General features: G+C 40.7%; 1 protein-coding gene across 1 annotated transcript in view; it reads right to left on the bottom strand.

Moving 5' to 3' along the window:
• epas1b (endothelial PAS domain protein 1b) overlaps positions 1 to 26,725 on the bottom strand; it is a 142,029-nt gene that overhangs the window by 7,104 nt on the left and 108,200 nt on the right. Inside the window, exons 8-12 of the mRNA XM_072580651.1 lie at positions 19,276 to 19,423; positions 16,999 to 17,222; positions 16,011 to 16,219; positions 9,047 to 9,157; positions 4,008 to 4,480 (exon numbers count right to left, since the gene is read on the bottom strand). Of these exons, the coding sequence (XP_072436752.1) occupies positions 4,008 to 4,480; positions 9,047 to 9,157; positions 16,011 to 16,219; positions 16,999 to 17,222; positions 19,276 to 19,423 (1,165 nt within the window). The remainder of the gene's footprint in view (positions 1 to 4,007; positions 4,481 to 9,046; positions 9,158 to 16,010; positions 16,220 to 16,998; positions 17,223 to 19,275; positions 19,424 to 26,725) is intronic.

The raw sequence follows: 26,725 nt of genomic DNA, 5'->3' as shown, positions 1-26,725 counted from the left end.
CAGGAACCATTATTGGGTATCGACCAGGAGAGGGAATCTTGGCCAGTTGTCCTCCCTAGACAAGAGTGAGACAGCCTACAACTAGCTCAGTTAAAACCAGTAAATCAGCACCGAGCTACAGTCTCTAATCTGTGAGTGAGTTTGTGAGCTTAACAGCTGAGGCTTCTGTGATTCACCTGCCTCAACTAAAGTGTTCTCCTTTTAAAACAAAAAGAATGTTGCAGAAACTCAGGTGTGGCAGCATCTGTGGTGAGAAAGAAATAGTTATTGTTTCAAGTCCAGTAAGACTCCTCTTCAGAACTTCAGGTTTATTGGAGTTCTGAAGAAGAGTCATACCAACTTTTCTCTTTCCATGCATGCTGCCAGACCTGCTGAGTTTCTTAAGCATTCTCTGCATTTGTTTCAGATTTCCAGCATCAGCAGTATTTTGGCTTTTATTAAAGCTTTTTCTATACGGTGGCCAAACAGACAACCCACTTCCAGTACCCTATCCTCTCCCTCACACCCTCCCAATACTGCCACAGTGACCAGGGCATAGCATATGAAGTAGAATTAGCTACTAAGATTCTCTCTCCCTGTTTATCCTCCACTGTTATAAGAAAGTGCTCAAATACCTCAGGAAGAAAACAAACAGAATGGGAGCTCAGCCGCACTTGCACATGCTGTATTATGTTCAAAGTTTAAAAATCACACAACACCAGGTTATAGTCAGGTTATAGACCTGATGAAGGAGCGTCGCTCCGAAAGCTAGTGTGCTTCCAATTAAACCTGTTGGACTATAACCTGGTGTTGTGATTTTTAACTTTGTACACCCCAGTCCAACACCGGCATCTCCAAATCATGTATTATGTTCCGTACTGATTTCTTCATGCTTTCAAATGTCTTTTGTTGGAAATTGGATTAAAGTGTAAATAACTTATATTTGAATATTGCTCAGAAGAAACTTAATCCTCAAACATTTAGACTTGTATTCATCAGGACAGAGTCAAGAGTGTGGTGCTGGAAAAGCACAGCAGGTCAGGCAGTATCCGAGATACAGGAGAATTGATGTTTCGGGCAAAAAGCCCTTCATCAGGAATGAGGCTGTGAGCCAAGGGGGTGGAGAGGTCAATTGATGGGGGGGAAGGTAGCTGAGTGTGTGATAGGTAGATGGAGGTGGGAGTGAAGGTCTTGGTTGGAGAGGACGGTGGAGCGGATAGGTGGGAAGGAAGATGGACAAGTAGGACAGGTCATGAGGGTGGTGCTGAGTTGGAAGTTTGGAACTGGGATAAAGTGGGGGATGAGGAAATGAGGAAACTGGTGAAGTCCACATTAATGCTGTGAGGTTGGAGGGTCCCGAGGCGGAAGATGAGGCTTTTTCCCTCCAGGCATTGGGTGGTTAGGGAGTGGCGACGGAGGAAGCCCAGGACCTGCCTATCCTTGGCAGAGTGGGAGGGGGAGTCGAAGTGTTCAGCCACGGGGCAGTGGGGTTGGTTGGTGTGGGTGTCCCAGAGATGTTCTCTAAGCCCTCTGCGAGTAGGTGTCCTGTCTCCCCAATGTAGAGGAGACCGCATCGGGAATAAAGAATACAATAAATGATGTGTGGAAGTGCAAGTAAAACTTTGGATGTGGAAGGCTTCTTTGGGGCCTTGGATAGAGGTGAGGGGGAAGATATGGGCGAAGGTTTTCAATTCCTGCGGTGGCAGGGGTAGGTGCCAGGACGGGAGGGTGGGTTGGTGGGGGGGTGTGGACATGACAAGGGAGTCATGGCGGGAATGGTCTTTACGGAAAGTGGATAGGGTTGGAGAGGGAAACATATATCTCTGGTTGTGGGGTCAGTTTGTAGGTGGTGGAAATGGCAGGCGAAGTATACAGAGGTAGGTGGGTTGGAAGTTGAGGTCTGGGGGTGGGGTTTTGTCCTAGTTGTGGTTGGAGGGGTGGGGTTCGAGGGCAGAGGTGCGGGAAGTGGATGAGATGCGCTGAAGGGCATAATCAACCACATGGGATGGGAAATAGCAGTCTTTAAAGAAGGAGGCCATCTGGTATGTTCTGTGGTAGAACTGGTCCTCCTGGGAGCAGATGCGGTGGCCACTGCAGTGACTGCACTTTATCCCAGCAAAGAAATGCCTGCTTTCAAGGTAAACTGGAGAGCATGCAATTGGATCCTTCAGAGGGGTGTGGAAGCAAACACAGTGGGAAACAGGATGCAATGTTCAGGCCACAAGGTGGGTGGGCATCTAGGAAGGTCAAGCGTTGGCACCCTTGTTTGCAAAAAAATGACTCATGAAGGACTTCCACAGAATAGAGAACAACTTGACCACCCTCATTTACATGCAACCTCCAAAATGGCAGCACGGTATGACGTGAGTTGGAGGTGGGAATGCTACCGTCAAAATTTTAGTGGCATGCCTGCCTAAAACCCTGCCTGCCGTGTAACTTACAATTCTACTCTGTGTTTTACACATTTCTACTGCTAATTCATTCAATCCTTTATTTCAGAATGAAGTCGTGCACTGAGGTGAAAGGAAACCCAATGGTTGCGACAATATTTTATGTGACGTTATTTCAGCAATGCAGTTTATAAGAAGGGGCCAGTTAGTTCAGTTGCTTGGAGTATGCTGCTTAATACTGGAGCTGATTTAGCTGTGCTAGTTCTTGGAGGCTGCTTGTTCAACTTGCCACATTGTGATGCTAAAGATAGATGTCAAGGGATTCCCAACAGCAGGTGGTGATGGTGTGGAAGGGCAGCTGGAGCAGTCCACTGACACTCATTAGAAAGAAAGAGTGTCTTTAGGTGGAGAGAGGGCTGATGGGAAGGGATAGTAGACAGACAAAAGAATTTGTCAGCTCAATGTAACCCAAACGACTCTTCCAAGTAAGTAGTGCTTTTTATTTTGTTGTGTGGGATGTGGGTGTCACTGGTAAGGCAAGAATTTGTTGTCCATCCCTGCCTGCCCATGAACTGAATGGTTTGTTAGGCAATTTCAGAGGGCAGTGAAGAGTCGGCCACATTTCCCTAAGTCTAGAAATACAGGTTGGCCAGACCAGGTAAGGATGTCAAATTTCTTTCCTGAATGGACATTAGATTCTAAATAGTTCCTTGTTTCTCTTTAACATTCCGTGCTATTTGTAATGACCTGATGCCATTGGAATGATCCTGCTTTCTGATGTTTGAGTTGCCCATGAGTTCAAATCTTGCATTAAATTGAGATCCACAATTTGCGATCCTTACTAAGGACACTGCATTAACAATCATTCTGGGATGCTGCGTCTTCTATTAAATTTACACAGTCTCTTAATGTTTGCTTCAGGGTTCAGTTGCTTTTAAAAAAAAAGAAGGGGTCAAAGAAATGTCACTTAGTTAGATTATAAGATGATGGGCATCATGATGGCACAGTGGTTAGCACTGCTGCCTCACAGTGCCAGAGACCCGGGTTCAATTCCTGCCTCGGGCAACTGTCTGTGTGAAGTTTGCACATTCTCCCAGTGTCTGCATGGGTTTCCTCAGGGTGCTCCAGTTTCCTCCCACAGTCCAAAAATGTGCAGGTTAGATGAATTGGCCATGCTAAATTGCCTGTAGTGTTAGGTGAAGGGGTAAATGTAGGGGAATATGTCTGGGTGGGTTGCTCTTCGGAGGGTCGGTGTGGACTTGTTGGCCTGAAGGGCCTGTTTCCACACTGTTAGTAATCTAATATAAGCTTTTTGAAAAAAATGTTCATGTTTTAATTCAAAGTTCCAGGACGTCCAACTTTAACTTTGGAGCATATAGAGCAAGAAGGAAATGCTGACGAGCCATGAGAAATGATGAACCATTTTGAAGCTAAATCAAAGTGTATGATTGTTTGAGGCTAGCACTTCAAGCACTCTAGTTTTGAGGCGTCGGGGAAGAAATAAGCTTTTTTAAAAAATTTCTAAGAATATATTGTTTCACAACCGTTCACCAAAACATGCAGGAGTGATTCCATATTTTAACCGACTGTTAGAAAATTCATAAAATATACCAATATCTGTTCCTGTCTTCTCTTTACCTTTGTTTATACAGTGATGTATGCCCTGGCTGGCCAGGAGGGATCCCAGGCAATGATCCTGTCCTCTGATCCATCAATCTCCACTTTCGGAGTGTACAGTCGAAAGGTGGATCAGGCGGCCATTGAACTGGTCTGCCGCCCAGTGAAGATGCAGGAGTACATCCAGGTGCATGGTACGGTGCCAGCGAAACCCTGTTCCCAGTGTTGTATGACAGTGGGTGATGGTGGCTGTTGTTCTTTACAGACGCCATTTCAGGACTATACTTGTCGAGCATCATCTGCCGATGTGAGGTGGTGAAATTTGGAGCAAATGACTGGAACATGTTGCTCATGTTGTTGGAATAATCGTGCATTCTTGGTGTGTTCTCGGAAGGGGGCTGCTCATCATGGCAGATTGGGCTTAACTGGAAGTCTTCCCCATCCATGGGAATGTAGGGAGCCAGAGTTTCAAGGTCCAGATCACTCAATTCCGCCTGGAACAACACATTAAAGATTGTGAATAGTGTGTGGAATATTATTCACAGAATACTTGCAATACTGAACAGTCTTTTTTTTAACAGGACACAGACTATTCTACTTAATAGTAAATCAAATGAACATATATTGAGTTAAAGAGCAGTACAATTTTTGTTTTAAAACTAGCACTGCCAGAGCTTGAGAATAAGTTGGGCACAACAATCAAAAAGAGTAAGAAACAGTTAGAATTGCTTTTAAAAACAATGCCAAGGGAAGTAATAGTGGTAAACTGGAACATACTCATCATTTTTCCTCCCCTTGAAGAGGACCTACTACTGTTTCACATAGACCCTGAATGGTCCTATAGACTGCTCCTGAATGGATAAATGGATAAAGTAAGGTTAAGGGGGTATGCTGTCTTAGCTCAAAACTTTCAACAAATCTAAATGTTAGGTTTTCCTATGGTTACCTCTATTGCCATCTATGGACATTTAGTGTCATAAATATCCACAGCACAGAAAAAGGCCCATCGAGTCTGTGAAGTTCAAAAACAGCCACCTAACTATTCTAATCCTATTTTCCAGCACTTGGCTAATAGCTTTGTATGCCTTGGCATTGCAAGTGCAAATCTAACTGTGGTGAGGGTATCTATATCTACTCGGCGAAAGTGAATACTGCGGATGCTCGAGATTAGAGTTAAGAGTGTGGTGCTGAAAAAGCACAGCAGGTCAGGCAGCATCTGATGAGCAGGAAAATTACCATTTCGGGCAAAAGCCCTTCATCAGGAATTAGAGGCAGTCAGTTCCAGATTCCCACTACCCTATAAGTCAAAAAATTTTACTTGACATCCCCTCTAAACCTCCTGTCCCTTACCTTAAATTTATGTCCCCTGGTCACTAATCCCTTCACTAAGGGGAATATTTCTTCCCATCTACCCTGTTTATGTTCCTTCTTAATTTTATACATTGCAACTATGTCCCCCATTTGTCTCCTCTGTTCTAAGGAAAACAATCCCAGTCTATCCAAACTCTCTTCATAACTGAAATTCTCCACTCTATTGTCTAATTTTAAAACTGCTATTATTTTAACACACATTCCTTAAAAATAAATCAACAACTATTGAGACCTAAAAGTTGGGTAAGTTCATAGTTAGAGTTGATTTAATTAAAAGTCTTTGTTGTAATTGAAATGTTGCCTTATTTTTCTGAAGATTTAAACTGTAAATACTTAGTTCTAAAACTTGCTGGAAAATTTTATAGAAATAAACTATCGAGCTAATTGCTCGCCGATTATTATAGAGACATACAGCACGGAAACAGACCCTTCAGTCCAACTTGTTCAATCCAACCAAGTTTCCCAAAAGTAAATCAGTCCCACTTGTCTGTATTTGGCTCATATCCTTCAAACCTTTCCTGTTCATGTACCTATCCAAATGTTCAGAAAAGATTTACAAGGATGTTGCCAGGGTTGGAGGATCTGAGCTACAGGGAGATGCTGAACAGGCTGGGGCTGTTTTCCCTGGAGCGTCAGAGGCTGAGGGGTGACCTTATAGAGGTTTACAAAATTATGAGGGGCATGGATAGAGTAAATTGGCAAAGTCTTTTCCCTGGGCTTGGGGAGTCCAGAACTAGAGGGCATAGGTTTAGGGTGAGAGGGGAAAGATATAAAAGAGACCTATAGGGCAACATTTTCACACAGAGAGTGGTACGTGTATGGCATGAGCTGCTAGAGGAAGTGGTGGAGGCTGGTAGAATTGCAACATTTAAGAGGCATTTGGATGGGTATATGAATAGAAAGAGTTTGGAGGGATATGGGCTGGGTGCTGGCAGGTGGGACTAGATTGGGTTGGGATATCTGGTCGGCATGGACAGGTTGGACTGAAGGGTCTGCTTCCAAGCTGTACATCTCTGACTCTAAATGTTATAACTGTACCTGTATCCAACACTTCCTCTGGTAGTTCATTTCATATTCAGACCACCTTCTGCATGAAGTTGGTTACCCCTCAAGTCCCTTTTAAATCTTTTTCCTCTTACTTTAAAAATGTGTCCCCTAGTTTTGACCTTACCCACCCTAGGGAAAAGAACTTTGCTCTTCACCTTATCTATGTCCCTCACGATGTTATAAACCTCAATAAGGTCACCGCTCAACTTCCTAAGTTCCTATGAAAAGAGTCCCAGCCTTTCCTTATAATGCAAATCCTCCAGTCCCAGCAGCAACCTGGTAAGTCTTTTCTGAACTCTCCAATTTAATAAAATCCTTCCTGTAGCAGGTTGATCAGAACTGTATACAGTACTCCAGAAGTGGCCTCACCAATGCCCTGTGAAACCTTAACAATGACATCCCTACTCCTATACTGAATGGCCTGAGCAAAGAAGGAAAGTGTGCTAAACACTTTCTTCACCACCCTGTCTACCTGTGATGCTACTTTCAAAGGACTATGAACCTGCATCCCTAGGTTCGACAACATTGTCCAGGGCTCTACCATTAACTGTGTAATTCCTGCCCTTGTTTGTTTTACTACAATGCAATACCTCACATTTATCCAACTCAAACTCCTTCTGCCACTCCTCAGCCCAATTGTCCAATTGATCAAGATCCCTTTGTAATCCTAGATAACCTTCTTCACTGTTGACTCGCCCACAATTTTCTTTGTATTCTGTTGAATTTTATAGAGATTTAAATACACAGTCAAAACATGCAAATTAGAAGCTGACATATAATAATCTTTAAAAAATATCTTTATCAGAATAGAGAAATTTAGCATTTCACAAATACAGAATTATTTATCCAGGACTAGAGAGTTTCTTCAGAAGTAGTTAGTACTTAGCATTAGAACCCCAGGTAACTTATAAACAAGATGCACATTTTATCAGAGAGTTTCAGCAGTGATCTTATAGCATGAAAGAACGAAACTCTCATTAGTTCAGTGACAACCTGTGGAGTGCACCCTACATAGAAGAGTAGAATTTCTGCATTCAGTGTACACATGCAGGTCTCAGTGAGGGAAAGAGAGGGCGCAGCTGAAATCTTACCATGAGTGAATTGGTGGGATTAGGTACATTTAGGGGGTTTAAATGGACAAAAAAAGAAACCTGTTGAGAAGCTGGCTGCAACCCATTGACAGGCAGGGGAAGGAGGTGAGCAACCCACCCCTTCCCTCGAGGTCACATGGTCTTCGAAATACATAAACAAGGCTGGAAACCTCAACATTAACCTGCTTTGCAGGGTTTAACTGTGGCCAATTAAGTTGCCTGGACCTTGGGAAAACAGGATGCTGCAGTGTGTTTCTTGCGGGCCAGGAAGAGTAAGAAGCCTCCTTGAGGCCCTCCAGGCTCCTGCAACATTATCCCATAGTTCTCACTTCCTCCCCCCACATCTTCCCCAGAATGGTATAACCCCAGAGACTGGATGCACCCATGATGAAGGTAAGCTTTGGACCTTGAACCATTTCACAGCCCCATTGTCATTACTGAGATCTATTTGCTCCCATACAACTTTTACCAGAACTTTTCCCACTCTGTTTGGAGGTCAAGCTTGTTCATCTTTTGGTGAAATGCAAAAAAGGAATCCACTGTAGAGATGACAAACTGTGCATTCAGTGGAGAAATACAGGCCTTATGGTTTCCCATGCTGTACCAAGTCCATCCTCCCACTCCCTCCCAGGGCTTCAGCGTATTAGAATTCTCCACCCATTTGCTATTTGTGTCAAGATAATCAAAGAACAGAAATTCAAGGTGAATGGCAAAGGAGCAATGAACCAGAGAGCAACAGGATCCCTTTTTAGAAGGGCTGGCCCAAACTAAAAGGGTGAAATAGCTTCATTCTGTGATATATCATGTCAGCTTTCAAAGGAATAATAAATGATTGCTGACAGTTTTACCAGAATTACTGTGGCAAAAACTCCAGATGGCATTCTTAACCTGCTCTTCCAGATTCTGTAGGTTGGAAATACATTGAAATATCCCATAGGTATATATTCCTGTTCAAGTTTACATATCGTATTGCCTTACAGCTGTATGTTTTATGTGCAACTCCTTCAAACTACAAGTGCATTGATGTGTAGATTATCTACAGAGATGACTTTTCTAAATCCTTTGAATGCTATTTCTAAAAACTTGAGCAAGCAATTGGCAGAATTGTGGGGAGTATATTGCACTGGAATGATTTAATAATCACTGTACTGTTGAGGGGAAATCAATTTCTCAGCAATCCACCTCCTGCACAATAACTATTTTCCCAAGCAACATGAACTGCAGTGCAACAATGAATTTGGCATGATAACATTGAACCATTTTGACTTATCAATGACTAATGAAATGGGATGAGATACCAGCCTGCCCACATTCGCTGCTAAATAGCTATATTGTTTGCAGATTCATTATATTTTAATAAGATGTATGTATATTTTAGAAATTAAAGGTGAGCCTAGATCTCTGACCTCTGTTTCCCAGTGAAAGTTATTATTATAATGAATTCTGAGGTGACCTTATATATCTTAATCAAATAGATGCTTTGTCTTTTTGTGTCGCTGTGGAACCTCTGCATATTTATTGGTTATTTTGTGTTTATTTTAATGAACTAACCTGAGTGCTACATTGTTTTTTTGCTTCAGTGTCCATAGCAAAAAGTTTCTCAATCAGTTCAATCTTGAGATCATTGTCCAAGGAACTGTAGTAGTCTCCAGGGCTACTTGGCTATAATTACAAAGTAAAGAAACATCTTTAAAATGCATTGTCCTGATGAATAATTTAATTCATCCAATTACTATTGACATCACTAAAATAGTATCAAGCATCACTTACATCCATCTCACAGGTTTGATTCAAAACCTTTATTGCATGCAATGAATGAAGATACTGTTATTTCTGAGAACCCGGATTCAAAGACAATTATACAAGTAGAAAATGGTCAGATAGTGCAATTGTAACTAACTTGGAGATAATTTTGCTCAACCAGCAGTAAGAGTATTATGACAGCAGACTAAAATTAATATTGCAACAGAAAATCCTTTCCATTTTGGAAGGATTTTATATTCTGAGAGCATAGACACCAAAGAAAACTTAACTTAGTTAGTATAAACTCAAATAAACTGTAAAATTGTAATGTCTTTATTTAACAAGTATTATTTTAAACATAAATTCTATTGTTACTTTTCGGTATCATCTCACTTGCAAGTGTCCTTTGAATGCACAAACAGACAGGAATAAGTTTGGGATTGTGTAATGCAGGCAGCAAGTCTTGCCTACTGGCAGCACTTTATGATAAGCTAATGGTCAGAAAATGATCAGCAATGGCCAGTATTTAATGGAGAGCCAGCAACAGCTGTGTGTAGGCCCCTTAGGAAGGCCCGATATATGATGTGCCTCTTAGGCAGTTAACTGGACAATGATGGACCTTTTCCCAAGATCAAGGATCCAGGAGGTGGAAATAAGACCTTAAGACATAGGGGCAGATATAGGCCACCGAGTGAGTTCATGGTTAATCTGATAACCCTCAATGCAACTTTCCACCTTTTTCCCCATAATTGTTGATTCCTTTTGCTAATTAAAATCTGTCTATCGCAGCCTTGAATATACTTAACAATGCAGTCTTGACAGCCCTCTATGGTAAAGATTCTCTCTGAAAGAAGAAATTCTTCCTTGTCTCTAGATTAAATGGACGATGATCCATTACTGAGATTATGTCCTCAGGTCCTCAATGCTGCCATAAGACAAAACAACCTCTTCACATTGGCCCTGTCAAACCCCCACTGAGAACTCTGTACACTTGAATAAGGTCAGCTATCATTCTTCTAAGCACCAAGGAGTAGAGGCGCAGCCCTACTTAACCTCTTATCAAGAGCAAGGTACTTGTTTAGCCTCTGGAGTGGGACTTTAGTCCCGAACCTGCCAAAGTGAAGAAGCTAATATTGAGTCAAAGGTGCATAATGATGTGCAGAAAAAGTGCATTAAAAAATCCTACCCACTGAGTGATGCCAGCTAATTGGAAGTTGCCACATTGGGCATTGCTCAGTGGAACAGTGACTTCCGCCAGCAATGCATCCACCCTTTTATCACTGAAGGCCTTGGCGATAGAGGAGAGAAGATGGGAAGAAAATCATGGGCTGGGAGTCACAGATGTTAGGAGCATTGGCAGCAAGGCTGGGAGAGGATGGATTAGGTTAGCAGCAGGCTCCAGTGGCTTCTCAACCCAAGAGCTCCCAAGCAACCCCAGTTACATATGCTTTCAATATTCCAGCATGGTGAGTCTCCTGTAGTGATGGTGTCAGGGTTTTGATTGAGCATTAATTACCTCCTTAAGGGCTTCCAATTGGCAGTGGGACATTTCTGCCACACAGTTAATGTAGACAACGGGAGGACCAATGGTGGATTCCCAATTTCCTATCTGATTAAATGCACCTCTGTCACCAAACCTGCCAAACAGTGGGAGGCATTAAATTCTGGTGTGCTTAAACTCTGGTTGTGAAGTCTTTGCCACCAATGAAAGGTTAAGAACTAGGAACAGGCGTAGGCCATCTGGCCTTTTGAGCCCAATCTACCATTCAATAAGATCATGGCTGATCTTTTCATGGCCTCAACTCCACTTACTCACCCTCTTACCATAACCCTTAATTCCTTTACTGTTCAAAGAATTATCTAGCTTAGCTTTAAAAACATTCAACAAAGAGGCCTCAACTATATCTCTAGGCAGGGAATTCCACAGATCTACAACCCTTTGGGTAAAGAAGTTCCTCCTTAATTCAGTCCTAAATCTGCTCCCCTTAATTCTGAGGCTATGCCTCTTGTTCTAGTTTCAGCTGCCAGTGGAAACAGCGTCCCTGCTTCTATCTTATCTATTGCATAATGTTATGTGTTTCTGTAAGATACCCCCTCATTCTTCTAAATTCCAATAAATATAAACCCAAGTCTACTCAGTCTCTCATCATAAGCCAGTCCTCTCAACTCCAGAATCAACCTAGTGAACCTCCTCTGCACCCCTCCAGTGCCAGCGCATCTTTTCTCATGTAAGGAGACCAAATCTGCATGCTGTACTCCAGGTGTGGCCTTACCAGCACTGTATATAGCTGCAGCATAACCTTTCTGCTTTTAAACTCAATCCCTTTCACAATGAAAGATACAATTCCATTCACCTTCCTAATTACCTGTTGTACCTGCAGACCAACCCTCTGTGATTCATGCTCAAGAATACCCAGGTCCCTCTGCACAGCAGCATGTTACATTTTACCATTCAAATAATCGTCCTTTTTACTGTTACTGCTACCAAAATGTATGACTTCACATTTATCGACATTGAACTCCATCTACCATACCTTTGCCCACTTACTTAAACTATCTATATTCCTCTGCAAACTTTCAGAGTCTTCTGCACACTTTGCTCTCTAACTCATCTTAGTGTCATCCACAAACTTTGACACTCTATACATGATCCCAACTCCAAATCATCTATGTAAATTGTAAACAATTGCAGAACCAACACTGATCTCTCAGGCACATTACTAGTCACTGATAGCCAACCAGAAAAACACTCATTTATCCCCACGTTTTGCTTCCTGTTAGTTAACCAATCCTCTGTCCATGCTAATACATTGCCCATAATGCCATGCATCTTTATCTTCTGCATTAGCCTTTTGTCAGGCACCTTGTTAAATGCCTTTTGGAAATCCAGATAAACAAAATCTACTGGGTCCCCGTTGTCTACTGCCCTTGTAATGTCCTCCTAAAATTCCAGTAAATTATTTAAACATGACCTGCCTTTCATGAATCCATGCTGCATCTGCCCATTACTCATTCGCGATGATTTGTACTGTTAACTCATCTACCTTGTTTTGAATGCAACGAGCATTCAGGTAAAGTGTCTGTATGCAAGTTTTTATACCTCCTTTTTATCCATTAATAATATCTCCTGAGTTTTCCTTACTTTTAATGTCTTTCATAGCCTTTGATGTAGTTAAACCCTCATGCATACGTTAAACTGCTGCTTTCTTTTCTACATATTTCCTGTTGTTTTCCCCTTCCCCTCTTCCTCCCCCCAATTCACTAGTTTAGAGTCCTAGTGACCACCTATTTATACTTCTCGTTAGAACAGTGGTTCCACATTGGCTCAGGTGGAGACAGTCCTCATGGTCCAGATCCCTCCTGTTCCAAAACTGATGCCAACGCCCAATGAAATCGAACTCCTCTTTCCCACATCACTCCTTTAGCCTTGTGTTTATTTCCTTAATTTTCTTATCCCTAAGCCAATTTACACGTGGCCTGGGTAATAATCCAGAAATTATAGCCCTTGAAGATCTGTACCTTAATTTCGTTCCCAGTGCTTGATAATTCCCAAACAGGCCTCCTTCCTAGCCTTGCCCGTGCTGTTTTGCCCAACGTGGACCACAACAACTGGATCCTCCCTCTCCGGCTCCAGTATCCTTTCAAGCTAGTTAACTTAGGTGTTAACAATGACTTGAACCTACATCATCCCTCCATTCAATAAAAAATATCCCAAAGGACTTCACAAGAACATAATCAAATAAAACTTGACATATAAGTCACATGAAAGAAATATTAGGACAGGTGACCAAAAGCTTGATCAAATAAATATTTTAATCACAGTCCTAAAGGAACATAAAGAGGTCCAGAAGTGGAGAGATTCAGCAAGCAAGTTCCACAACTTAAGACTAAACTACTGAAGACATCGCCGTCAATTGTCAACTCGTACTTTGAGTTCTGAAGAAGAGTCATATTGGACTCAAAATGTGAACTTTGTTTATTTCTCCACAGATGTGGCCACATCTGCTACTAAGTGAGTTTTTCCAGCAGTTTTAGTTTTTATTTCAGATTTCCTGCAGTATTTTGCTTTTATTAGAACTAAACATTGACAAAGCCCCAGAACCTTCAATCTAGGGTCTTTGAAGAATTGGCCACAGACATAATAGATGCGTTGGTTGCAATTTCCCAAACTTCCCTGAGTTCTGGAAAGTTTGAATCAAGCTGGAAACTTGTGAACATCTATTCAAGGAAGGAGGAAGACAGAAAATGGGAACTACAATCCAGCTAGTCTAATATCTGCCATATTGAAAATGCTAGAATCAGTTATTATGGCAATAATGGCAATAATTATGGCAGGGCACTTAGAAACACTGAATACAATCAGTTAGAGTTAGCATGGCTTTCTGAAAGGGAAATCTTGTTTGACTAATTAATTAGAGTTTCATTGAAAAAGTAACAAGCAAGTTTAATTAAGGGGGACTTGTAGGTGTGGTGACTTGGATTTCCAAAAATATCCTAGAACTCTGTGGGAATCTAGGGAAGTGATCGCTGGGCCTCTTGCTGAGATATTTGTATCATCAATAGTTGCAAGTGAGATGCTGAAAGATTAGAGGTGGGCTAACGCGGTACCACTTTTTAAGAAAGGAGGTAAGGAAAAGCCAAGGAACTATAGACTTTTGTGCATGGGAAATCATGTCTCTCAAAGTTGATTGAGTTTTTTTTTTGAAGAAGTAACAAAGAGGATTGATGAGGGCAGAGGGGTAGATGTGATCTATATAGACCAGTAAGGTGTTCGACAAGGTTCCCCATGGGAGACTGGTTAGCAAGGTTAGATGTCATGGAATACAGGGAGAACTAGCCATTTGGATAAAGAACTGGCTCAAAGGTAGAAGACAGAGGGTGGTGGTGGAGGGTTGCTTTTCAGACTGGAGGCCTGTGACCAGTGGATCAGTGTTAGGTCCACTGCTTTTCATCATTTATGTAAATGATTTGGATGTGAACATAGCAAGTATAGTTAGTAAGTTTGCAGATGACACCAAAATTGGAGGTGTAGTGGACTGCAAATAAAATTACCTCAGATTACAATGGGATCTTTATCAGATGGGCCACTGGGCTGAAGAGTGGCAGATGGAGTTTAATTTAGATAAATATAAGGTGCTGCATTTTGGAAGAGCAAATCAGGGCAAGACTTATACAGTTAATGGTACAGTCCTGGGGAGTGGTGCTGAACAAATGAACCTTGGAGTGCAGGTTCATAATTCCTTGAAAATGGAGTCGCAGCTAGATAGGATAGTGAAAAGGTGCTGCCAGACAAAGTGGTGGAGGCTAGTACAATTACAGCATTTAAAAGACATCTGGATGTGTATATGTATCAGAAGGGTTGAAAGGCATGTGAGCCAAGTGCTAGCAAATGGGACTAGATTAGGTTGGGATATCTGGTCAGCATGGATGAGTTGAACAAAAGGGTCTGTTTCTGTGTTGTAATCTGTATGACTCTATTTGATAAAATGGATATCAAAGGTTAGTACACAAAATAAGAGCTCTTGGTGTCTGGGCGACATCTAATTATGGAGCAAGGATTGGTTACCTAACAGAAAGCAAAGAGTAGAAATTTATTAGTCAATTTTGGGTTGGCAACCTGTAAGTAGCAGAATGTCACGGGTAAGGGCTGTGTTCTCAACTATTTATAATTTACATCAATGACTTGGGTAAAGGTAAAAAATGCATAGTTACTGATGACACAAGGATTGTTAGGACAGTAAATTGCAAAGAGGATGTAAGGAGTCTGCAAAAGTGTAAAGATATGATAACTGAGCAAAAACATTGATGAATGGACTTTAATGTGGGAAAGTGTGAACTTGTCAATTTTGGCAGAAATCTTTTTTAAAAGTACCGTATGCTAATTAAATGGATAGAAATTTCTGAACTCTGCACTACGGAGGGACCTGGGTGTCCTGATTCATAAATAACAAAATATGAGCAAGCACATAAAGTTGAGGATTAGGAAGGCAATTGGATTTCTGTTCATTACAAGAGGAATTCTGTATAGGAGTAGTGAAGTTTTGCTACAGCTGTCTAGGACTTGGTGAGACGACACATACAGCTTTGGTCTTACTAATTATGAATCAATATAATTACCTTAGAAGCAGTTCAGAGAGTATTCATGTAAATGATTGCCAAGATAAAGGGTTTAGTAGTGAGATGACTTCATGCTGTATCCATTGGAGATCAGAAGAATAAGAGGGGATCTTGTTGAAACATGTAAGATGTTGAACAGGCTTGACAGGGTGAAGACTGAAAGGATGATTCTCCTTCACAGGAAGACTAGGAGAACCAATTGAGGTGGAGATTAAGAGATTATTTTTCTCTTAGAGACTCATTAGTCTGTGGAATTCTCTTCCACAGAGAGCAGCAAAAGCAGAGTCACTGCATATTTTTAAGGCTAAGTTAGATTATTTCTTCATCACCAAGCAAATGGAATAGGGAGTAGAGAGAAAAGCAAAGTTGAGGTCACAATCTTATCAAATGACGGAGCAGCCTGGAAGAACCAAATGCCCTACCACCAATCCTGACTTGTATGAGGTGCAAGAGGGCATTATTTCAAACAACATTTCTTCGACCTCCCCTAAAATTACTACAATGGCATTGTGTTCATTCTTTTAGCTAAATTATTTTCTCTTCATCTTTCCATTTCCCCATGTGGCATGTTCCACATTCACAATTTTATATAGATGTGAGTTATTGCTGCTGCTGTTCTCAGGTTTTGTGACAGTAATTTTCTCTGGTCACTTACTGAAGAGCAAGAGGTGCTGCTGCATGTGCGTGGAGTGGAATTGCCTGATGGGACCTGTGGCACTGTAAACTGGTGCCGATCCACTGATGACTGCTTGCTGAGCTCAGTTGGACCTTTCACATTTGGTTTTGTTGCTTCCATTGGCCACAGCTTGTTTCGTGGAATAATAGCCTTGTTATAAAGAGGAGCTTCCTCAAACTGCTGGTTACCTGGTAAAAATGACAAAAAAAAAATTTGTTGGTTTTATTTTGATTCTTTTTGATCTCGGTTTGATCCAATGCTAAGCAAAATGAATTTAATTTGCCATCTTGAAGATATGGACCAATTGGCACATGAATAAGATTTTAGAGTGATTCATTTTTATTGTAGCTGAAAAAGAATTCTTTCTGTTTTAGCATAAAAATTGAACCAGTCCTTTTCCCCAATTTGCAAAGCCTACAGGTGCCCTACCCAGTGCATTATTTAATTTGCTTCATTTTTAAATCTTTACTCTCACAATGTAGTTCCAAACTATGCTCAGATCTCTGTAAATGGTACGTAAAAGAGCACAATGATTGTTCTGAATTATCTTCCCTCCCACTTTTCTTTCCTTGCATGGATGCATCTCTTCTTCAGGAGCAAGTGAGGACTGCAGATGCTGGAAATCAGAGTCGAGAGTGTGGTGCTGGAAAAGCACAGCCAGTGAGGCAGCATCCGAGGAGCAGGAGAATCGACGTTTTGGGCATAAGCCCTTCATCAGTAACCTGAATCGTCGATTCTCCTGCTTCTCAGATGCTGCCTGACCAACTGTGCTTTTCTAGCACCACACTCGTATCTCTTCTTTCCTTGGTTGCTTCACTCAAAGTGTATAAGTGACATTGTAGGGTCCTTCACTAGTACATTACCATTAATTGAAGAATACTATCTTTTTTTTAAAAAACTGCGGATTGATGTCAAATATTTATTGGTTTACATGGATTAAAATAATGTCTTAAATTCAACAACATACCATTGACACTGAAATCAAGTAGAATAATGGAATCTCCAGGTGTAGGAGCAAGTTGTGCTAGGTCTTCAGGTTCTTCCTTCAGTTTACTGAAGAGCAGATTACCATCATCTGGCATTGGACCTCCGCAGATATGCTTGCCATTCATATTTTTCATGGCTTGGCAAGGCTTGAACAGAGACTCTGTCTGGTCCATGGAGAATACAACATTCTTCTCCTCAATCTCGCTGAAAATGGAAACATTTGATTTCAGTTTTTTTTAAAGAAAGAACTCCATTGCAGTATAAAATGCCAAGGAATGGTGTACATTTACTTAACATCTCATTACATTCCCAGGATATCCCAAGGCAATTTATCAACAATGGATTGCTTTTGAAGTGTACTTATAGTTATGTTGAGGGATATGGCCAAGTGCTGGCAAATAAGACTAGATTAATTTAGGATGTCTAGTCAGCATGGATGAGTTGGACCGAAGGATCTGTTTCCTTCCTGTACAACTCTATAGCTATTTTGGCACACGACAAGGTTCCACATACACACAGACACTGAATGAATTAACAGATAAGTCATTTTTATTTGCATAGATGTTAGCCCACTGGGTCAGGGACAACTGTTTGCTCATGTTCAGATTGTGACATGGAATTTTCATATCCTGCTGAGTAAATGGATAGAGTTGGGGTTTAGTATCTCAGCCAAACATTTTCAATAATCAGTTATGCTGCGCAGTTATCCAACATACTATGCTGAAGTCAGACGATCCATAGCCTCTGACTGTGTTATCAACTGAGTTCCATGCTGTACATCTCTATGACTCGACAGACTCTGAATTAAATTATTTCAATATTCATTGAATATTGAATTTGTTCCAGTCAACAGTAGTGAGCATTACATTTGCTGGCAGTCCAATTTCAAAGTAATTTCTAAATGTGTAGTTTTATGAATTGCTAACATCTAGTTTTAAAAAATATTTTAAGAAGGGTCTCTTATTTATATCATTCACATACTGTTCCACACCTACACATCTATTTAATTTTGTGTCACCAATAAACAATTTCAAACTTTAGACATCCTAAATATAGGTTATCCACACCTAATTGTAGCTTTATTGCTACTGATAAAAGTAAGGACAGGTGAAGCAATAAAACTTCTATTCTCAGCATTCATTACAAACAATGCAATTGCAATATATTCTGATAAACATTTAGTTTTAATACAATAGAAGCAATTGTTCACTGAGCATCCTGGTTGCATTTACCTGACTTTCTTTCCTGCTCTGTGTATTAAATACAGGTGAGTAATAACTGCTTTAAATCTATGTAATTAATTCTATTCTGCTTTCAATCAAACTTTGGTGTTGGTAATGTCCATCAGAGTCCTTTTTTTCCCCACTTGGTACAGAATAATCCACAAGAAGATAATGACTGATGTTCCAATGTTGCTTTGAGATTGTCCATGTCCAATCTGAATTGCAAACCATTTGCCTATGTTTTGGAGATGATTGCTTGTGTTCAGATTGTGGCATGGAATTCCCATATCCACTGAGTAACTAGATAGAGTTGGGGTTTAATAGAGATGATTATTTAATTTAGGTTGTGCATTGTTATTCTTAGTAAAGGTGAACAGTGAATCACTGTTAAAAAGATTCTGCAGATTATTTGAAATTGGCAAAGTTTACAGTAAGTATTCAATCAAGAAAATTGTTCAATTCTCAATATTTTTCTTTCTTTCCTCAAAATATTCATTCATGTTATGTACAAAAATCATTTTATGATTTTTATAAAAATATTTGCTTCTGATGATCTCAGTTTTCAAATACTGTCTCAATTGTATTGCGACTTTTAAAGTTTTAATGTAAACACCACATCTTTATTCAGTAATTATGGGTAACAGTATGATTTTCAGCATTCTGATATATTCAAAGACAAAATGGAGGCTCAACCAGAAGCCAATCTATATTTTATAATTTTAGAAATTTACTTTTAATGCAAGAGCATTTAAGCTCAGTTTATCGTGTGTCTCTGGTCATTTTTGCGTCAGTTGATTGTTGTCCTCTTGCCAAGATTGAAAATTCCAAATAACAATAGTGTATATTTTAACACCAGATTTGCGGAAAGCAACATTCTGAAACTGAGTGTGTGGTGGATGGCAAAGCTACCCATGGTACCAAGATCTCTACAGACATAAAATGCTCATAGAAATCAAAATAGGATCATTTCAAGGCAGAAATCTTGTGCTTAGTTTCCTGTTTTTGAAATCAGTTGTATAATAACGCAGGCATACCTCAGTACATAGTTGATGCATACAATGCACTGTGGTTGAGAGTTACGGCTGTTGTAAATAACTGTCCCTTGGGTCTCAACCCACACGTATCCACCATGTTTTGCAAGCATCCGGTACTGCCCAGTAACTGACTGACCTTTAGTGCACACTTTAAAAACAAAATTAAAATGAAATAAATCAATTTCTCAATTCTTAATCAATATATTTCATATCTAGCATAAAGTATCATTTATTGTATATACAAACCATGTGTTGCAGTTCATCATCTAAGCTACATATCATAAATGCTCCTTTGATCATATAACATTTGATAATGGCAATACTATATGCTGTACTCAAGCAACAGTAAGTCCTTTTTTATTTGTGCTCTGAATAGAAATCTCTACACCTTGTGACACTTTTAGATTTTTTTATAAATATTTTTATTAAAAACCTTTTAAAATCTTTTACAAAACATTGATATACAAAAAAAGAATAACGCTATCAAAACAGAAAGAAAGGCAGTACAAAAAAAGTCATAACACAGTACCATTGTTAATAAACGACCTACTATTCTACCAGAAAAAAACATATCTACTTAACTTAATCTAACCAAACATATTAAATAGATACTAACTTAAACTAAATTCAAATAACTTAGAATAAAGTAGTAAGATATTATTTAATTTATCTCACTCGTCACACCTTCACTGAGGCTCCCATCCCTCTGAGCACCATCTACAGTACCCGTATTCTTTTTCCTCCAGTCTCCTCCTCCCAGGGCCCCACAGGCACCCAGACTGATTCCCACGGCTATACCATTACCCTGATTAATATTGCTGATAAGTCAGTGTCAATATATTTTAGAAAGGGCCGCCACATCTTGTAAAACTATTCCATTTTGTGGTGCACCATATTTGTGAGGTAGTGTTGGGGGATATGCTCCAATACCAGCCTGCGCCACCCCAAAAGACCTGGGGGGTTTTACAGTGTCCAATTCACTAGAATGTTCTTCCTCGCACAGTAAGAATGTTACACAATCTCTTCCCATGTTCCCCCAGAGAGGGCAAGTTTGGCAACCCCAGAAGAAGAATTACCGGATCCATGTTAATTTCAATCCCCAGGATGTCCTTTAGCTCCCTTACTATAGCACTCCAATATCTCTGGACCTTACTACATGACCAGTAGCAGTGTGTAAGAGTGCCTATACTAATATTACACTGGGGACACCCTGGTGATACTCCGCTCTTGAACTTAGCTAGCCTCTCTGGCGCCATATGAGCCCTGTGTAAGATCTTCAATTGCATAGCCTGTGCTCTGTTACATACTGAGATTTCCTGACATTCCCCCAGATGTCTTCCCATACCTCCGATGAAATATCCTCTCCTAACTCTCGATTCCATGTTCTACAGCGTCCTTCCATGTCCCCCAAGGCGTGACCTTTGTGTAAATGATATAAAGTACTGAGTGAAAGAGCACCTGTACAGTGGAGTATTCTTTTCTCCATGTCTGATTTGCAACATTGGACCGAGAGCGTGGTCTTCCTCGTTTATAGTCCCTTATTTGGAAATATCGGAAAAGGTCCCTATTAGACAATCCATGTTTCTGACGTAACTGACTAAATGACATTAGGACATCCCCCTCAAATAAGTCTCCCAGACAGAAGATTCCCTTATTCTCCCATGCTTAAAGCTGGAGTCTATTGTCACAAGTTTAAATCCCTGGGCTCCCACCAACCGGGTAAATGGCGAAGTCTTAGACCAATTGCCCTCATATTGCCTCATTATCCTCCAGGCTATCACCGTATTTAACATAATTGGACTTTTACAGTGCTGGGTCATGGATTTCATCTTGTCTGAGAATAATACATTAATTAAAGGACATCTTGACTGCGAGACTTCAATGTCAAGCCAAATCGACTCTGAATTCCCCCGTACCCAGTCACCAACATATGTTAACAAAGCACTTATTTGGTATTTCTTCAAATCCAGAAGATACACCCCTCCCTCACCCTGCGAAAGCTGCAATTTAGTGAATTTAATTAGAGGATGCCTATGGCACCAAATAAAGGACCCTAGCCAACCACTGAGCCTCCGTAATACTTGTCTAGGTAACAACAATGGGAGCATTCTCATTGGGTACAGCAGTCGAGGAAGAATATTCATCTTAATCAGGGCTATTCGGCGCAACCATTATAACGTAACCCCTTCCACTGCTGCAAATCCTGCTTTATCCTCTTTAGTAGTTGTACACATTTAGCTTTATACAGCTGGTGGAACGAAGGGGTTATAAAAATTCCCAAATACAAAAAAACAATTTGGTGACCATCTAAATGAGAATTGCATTTCATCCTTCAGATTAGGCGCCTCCACTAATCCCCCTACTGGCATGGCTTCCGATTTTGAAAAATTGATCCTGTAACCCTCTTAAATTTCTAATTGATGCAATGGCTAAATTAGTGAACCTTGGAGTTCGTTGTATGATTATAGGAGGGGATTTTAATCGCCTAATAGATCCATATGAATTAATTGTCTTGGATCAGTCGAGGAACAGCCTTCTCCAGATTGGCCTAAAACAAAAGGACGTCGACAGTATATAGGGTGATCTTATGCTCCCCCATTCCCATCTTTGGCGTTACTATTTCAGGATCCCTCCTGATAGGTACAGTTAACAGTTCATTCGCCAAGGTAAATAACAGCAGTAATAAAGGACACCCCTGTCGACTACCTCATCCAATATTAACGCTATTTGACTTAATACCATTTATAATACCACCTTGGGATCATTATATAGTACTGCTACCCATCTGGCAAAGGAACCCCCCCAAACCAAAGTGCTCTAGGACCTCAAATAGATACGGCTATTCTATCCAATCAAACACCTTTTCCGCATCTAGGGAGACCACCAAACTCGGGATCAATCTTTGCTGGCATACCTGTACTGTGTTCAGTACCCTCCTGATATTGTTGGAGGAGCTATAGCCCTTGACAAAACCCATTTGAACTTCTTTTATAATATGCGGCAGAACCTTCTCAAACCTCAGAGCCAGCATCTTGGATAAAATTTTGAAATCTATATTCGATAGTGAAATTGGTCTGTATGAAGCACACTCTTCAGGATTCTTCCCTTTCTTTAAAATGAAGGAGATATTAGCCTCCCTAAGAGAAGGTGGAAGACAATCCTGTGTATAAGAATAGTTATACATCCCCAGAAGTGGCTCCACTAACATGTTTATGAATTTCTTATAGAATTCAGTTGGGAATCCATCTGGCCCCGGTGCTTTGCCAGCCTGGAGATGCCTTATTGCTTCCTGCACTTGTTTACCATTATAGGCACATTCAAAAGGGAAGCCTGTTCCATGTTTATATTGGGCAGGTCCAGATTTTCAAAAAAGTACTGCATTCCCATTGTACCGTGTTCACCCCCCTCCGACCAATATAGCTCTGCAAAGTATTCCCTAATCTGGACATTGATCTTCTTCAATTCACAGGTAATCGTACCAGCCTTCTTCCTAACGGATGTAATAGATTGGGAAGCTTTTTTCCTTCTAGTCAAATAAGCCAGATATCTACCTGGCTTATCTCCAAATTCAAGCAGTCTTTCTTTGGCAAAGGAGACTTTTTTTTAGCCACTTGTGTGTACATTGAGTTGAGAGCAGCACAGAGAGCTGTGACCCACTGCAGCTTAACAAATGATGGCCTATTATAATATGTTTTCTCAGCTACCTTCAGCCGGCCTCCAGCATCCATTGCTGCTCCTCCCTCTGCCTCTTTCTAGTCGTCGAATACGAAATGATCAGGCCTTGTAAATTTGCCTTAGTGGCCTCCCAAAGCATTGCTTGATTACTAGCCGTACCTGAATTGATATCCCAAAAGGCCCTGAACTCTCTTGTAATATATTCAACAAATTTGCTATCCCCTAACAAAAATGGATCCATGCGCCAGTGACTTGCATCCATTCCACTATCCTTGATTTTAACATCTAAATACACTGACACATGATCCAAAACAGCTATATTCCCAATTCTGCACGCCAGTGTTCTGTCCAAACCATCAGCTGGCATAAAAAAACATGTCAATTTGCGTATGGCACTTGTGTGGGTTGGAATCAAACATGAAGTCTCTTCCATTAGGGTGGAGGTGCCTTCACACATCTACTAGTCCCAACTCATCGCACATATCCACCATCTGTTTAGACTGCATGGGTGTACCTACCAGGCCTTTTGGCACCCTGTCAATCTCTGGATCTACAAGGCGATTAAAATCCCTTTCTATAATTATACGACAAGCCCCAAGATTCATAAAGATAGCCATTGCATCAATTAGAAATGTAAGAGGGTGCGCCGGGAACAATATACATTAAAAACGCCACACTCTTCTCCATGTATTAGAGGTTTAAGAATGATAAACTATCCATGTTCATCCTTAATCTGCTCTGTTACCTAGAGAGGGAGGTTCCTTCTTATCAGTATATCCACTCCTCTACTCTTGGAGCTGAAGGATGAGAAAAATACCCTGTCATAACCCCCACCCCGCTACAATTGCAGATGTTCCTTATCAGTTAGATTCATCTCCTGCAGCAGGGCAATGTCCACCCTTTCATTCCTGAGGCTTAATAAGACCTTCTTTCTTTTAATAGGAGAATGGCTCCCATTTATATTCCAGGTGCACCACCTGAATCACTAGCCATGGTCATCTGGAGCAGCCCGTGTTTTCCCAGGAGGAGGGAGTTTATCTGAGGTGTGATGAGTTACAAAGATATTAACTCTATGAGATCGAAAAACTATTCCTATAAAAACAACTAAAAAAAAAACATTTATCTGAAGAAAATACCCAAATTACCCCCAATTTGCTCAAGATCTTCCCCCTTGCCCCTCCCAATCCTTACTACCATCTTAACTCCCTCTCGCTGAGGCCATGCCCTAGCCCCAGGCAATTCACAAATGAGGAAAACCTGTTATTTACATTCTGAAAGTTAACAATGGATGCCCATCACCCCCCCCCCCCCCCCCCCCCCGCCTCCAATGCACCAATCCTAACCACAGATATAGCCACACCCAATACAAAATCAAAAGGACAGCAGTAGCAAAAAAGGAGCCTTAGATAATACCCAACCGACCGATATCTAAAATAATTTCAATTTTACAACAAAGCTGTACATATAAAACAAATAGCCAAAAAAAAAGAAAGGGGGAGAGGGAATTAGAAAGGGTCTAATAAACACCCCCAAAACCTTTGTCCGCAATGATGCCCCCTTCCCTCCAACCCCAACTCAGGTCCTTCAATTCAAAGACTTCACAAAGTCCTTTGTCTTTTCTGCGGAGTCAGAGTTAAATATCATCCCCCATGGGTGAAACGCAACGCGGCCGGGTACCTCAAGGTGTATTGCATATTCAGATCACTTAATTCTTTCTTGACATCATCAGTTGGCCTTCTCTTAATTAAGGCTCCTGAAAAGTCCTGAAAAAAGCATTATCTTTTATCCTTTATACGTTAAAGCTTGTGAATTTCTTCCCAGTCTTCTTGCTGTTTCAAATATTAACTGTTTTTTTCTATAATACAGGAGCTGCATTAGGACCGTGAGGGAACACGGGTCCGATCCAGACGTGTGCATTGTGATCTGGTGGGCCTACTCCATGCTTACCAGGCCCGACTCCAACTCCAACCCTAGGAACTTCAGGAGCAAACCCTGCAAAAGGCCGATGAGGTCCTCGCCTTCCTCGCGTTCTGGGAGACCCACGATCTGTAAGTGTTTCATTTTGTTTTTGTTTTCCAGGTCATCGACTTGATCCTGAAGGACCCGAACCTGGTTTTTCAGCTTTCAGATTCCTTCTCCTGAGACCTCCGCTACAGTCTCCGATGCCGCAATCCTGTCCTCCACTGCCTCCAATCTTCATTCCAGCAGCTGGATTTCCTGCTCATGTTTTTCAGCATGGCAGATAGTGGATCAACTGCTGCTTGAATCCACGCTCAGAGTTTGGCAAACTCCAGCTGCTGTCCTGTTGGATCCAAAGGGGCTGCCCCGGGAGTCTGAACACTGGCTGCAGGCACCCCAATGCAGTAGGGGAGTACCTTGTCTGCTGTCCTCCTTTAGGCCCCTTTCCTTTTCCGGACTTCATCCCAAATGATTTCAGCAGCTCCGAATAGTCAGCAAGTTTAAATTAATACTTTTTTCTCCTGGGGCAGTTGATAAGGGGGGGGGGAGCAGTAAAGGTCCACCTTGCCCTGGGGTATGGCACAGAGCCCAGCACAGCAGACCACTTATACTGCCACCATCTTGGATCTCCTCACATTGTTAAATTTTTAAACATGTATTTTCCAACATCTTGCACACCTTAAAAATACTTGGAAAATGCATTCAGCAATAGTGAATAATGTTTTTTTCTGTTTAAAGTTGTAATCAAAACAGCAATATATTTGTGATCTGACTTATGAACCTGCTACTTTGTAATCTAAACTGTACTTTGATCCAATATGAGTTTTGGTAGACTGCCTTAATCTGGTAGTTATCATTGTGTTTTGAAAGGATAATTACATTGGGTGCAATCAATAAAATCTCAATGTGTGCCATGGTCCAGTTACTTGTTTTCCAGAAGGCCTTGTTATTGCTGTAATCTTGTTTGAAACAACACACAATGTCACTAGAAGGATACCTGCCAATCTGATAGGTCAGTGATTACGCAAGTACTGCCATGTGGAAGTTAAACTAGACTGCTGATCACTGTTTGCCTTCTACTGATCTATTAACCAGCTGCTTATAGGCACCTTTAGATATTATGCACAAAGCATGGAGAATAAACAGAAATTGTCAATTTAAGAGACTAGTATTTTGTTTATTTTGTCATATTGAAACTTCACAAAGATTTCACACTATTGAAAATAATGGCTTTGTAAAATGAGAAATTAAATCAGCTATCAAAGGTGAAAAATATAGTTAAGAGACAAAATTTGAGATTATATTTATTTGGAGTTGGTTGAAGAACATGAGGTATTAATAATGACAATTGAATGAATTAAAGCCTCAATGATTAATTATATACATCATATGCAGTTTGTAAGTCATTTTATGTCAGTTTAGAGAATTTTACTTTACCGCTGCATTCCCATCTTTCTCTGTCTTCATTTGGCCTTTGATTTATTACATTCCCATACCTCGTGCATTATTATTCATTCAATAAGACCTGAAACTTAGATATATGGATGCCTGTTTGAGTGGGAAACAAGGAGCTGTGTTCCTGTAGGTTTAGCTCTGATTTCTTTTCCCTTCTTCCTCAAATGAACCAGGTTCTGATTCTGCTGAAAACTCTCAAGGTCAATTAGGATAGCTAAAATTAGGATTCAAATCTGTGAATTTCTTGTAGGAAAACAGCTTTGTTCCTGAAGTGAGTTAGTCTCATTTTTCTCTTCATAGAATTTATATTGCCAGGTGATTATTGGGAAACAAAATATATAAATATATGCATTTTCCAATC

Source organism: Chiloscyllium punctatum, chromosome 11, assembly GCF_047496795.1.
Source record: "Chiloscyllium punctatum isolate Juve2018m chromosome 11, sChiPun1.3, whole genome shotgun sequence".
NCBI lineage: Eukaryota > Metazoa > Chordata > Chondrichthyes > Orectolobiformes > Hemiscylliidae > Chiloscyllium > Chiloscyllium punctatum.
The sequence above is the reverse complement of the archived record's forward strand: the minus strand, read 5'-3'. Positions and strand labels throughout refer to the sequence as shown.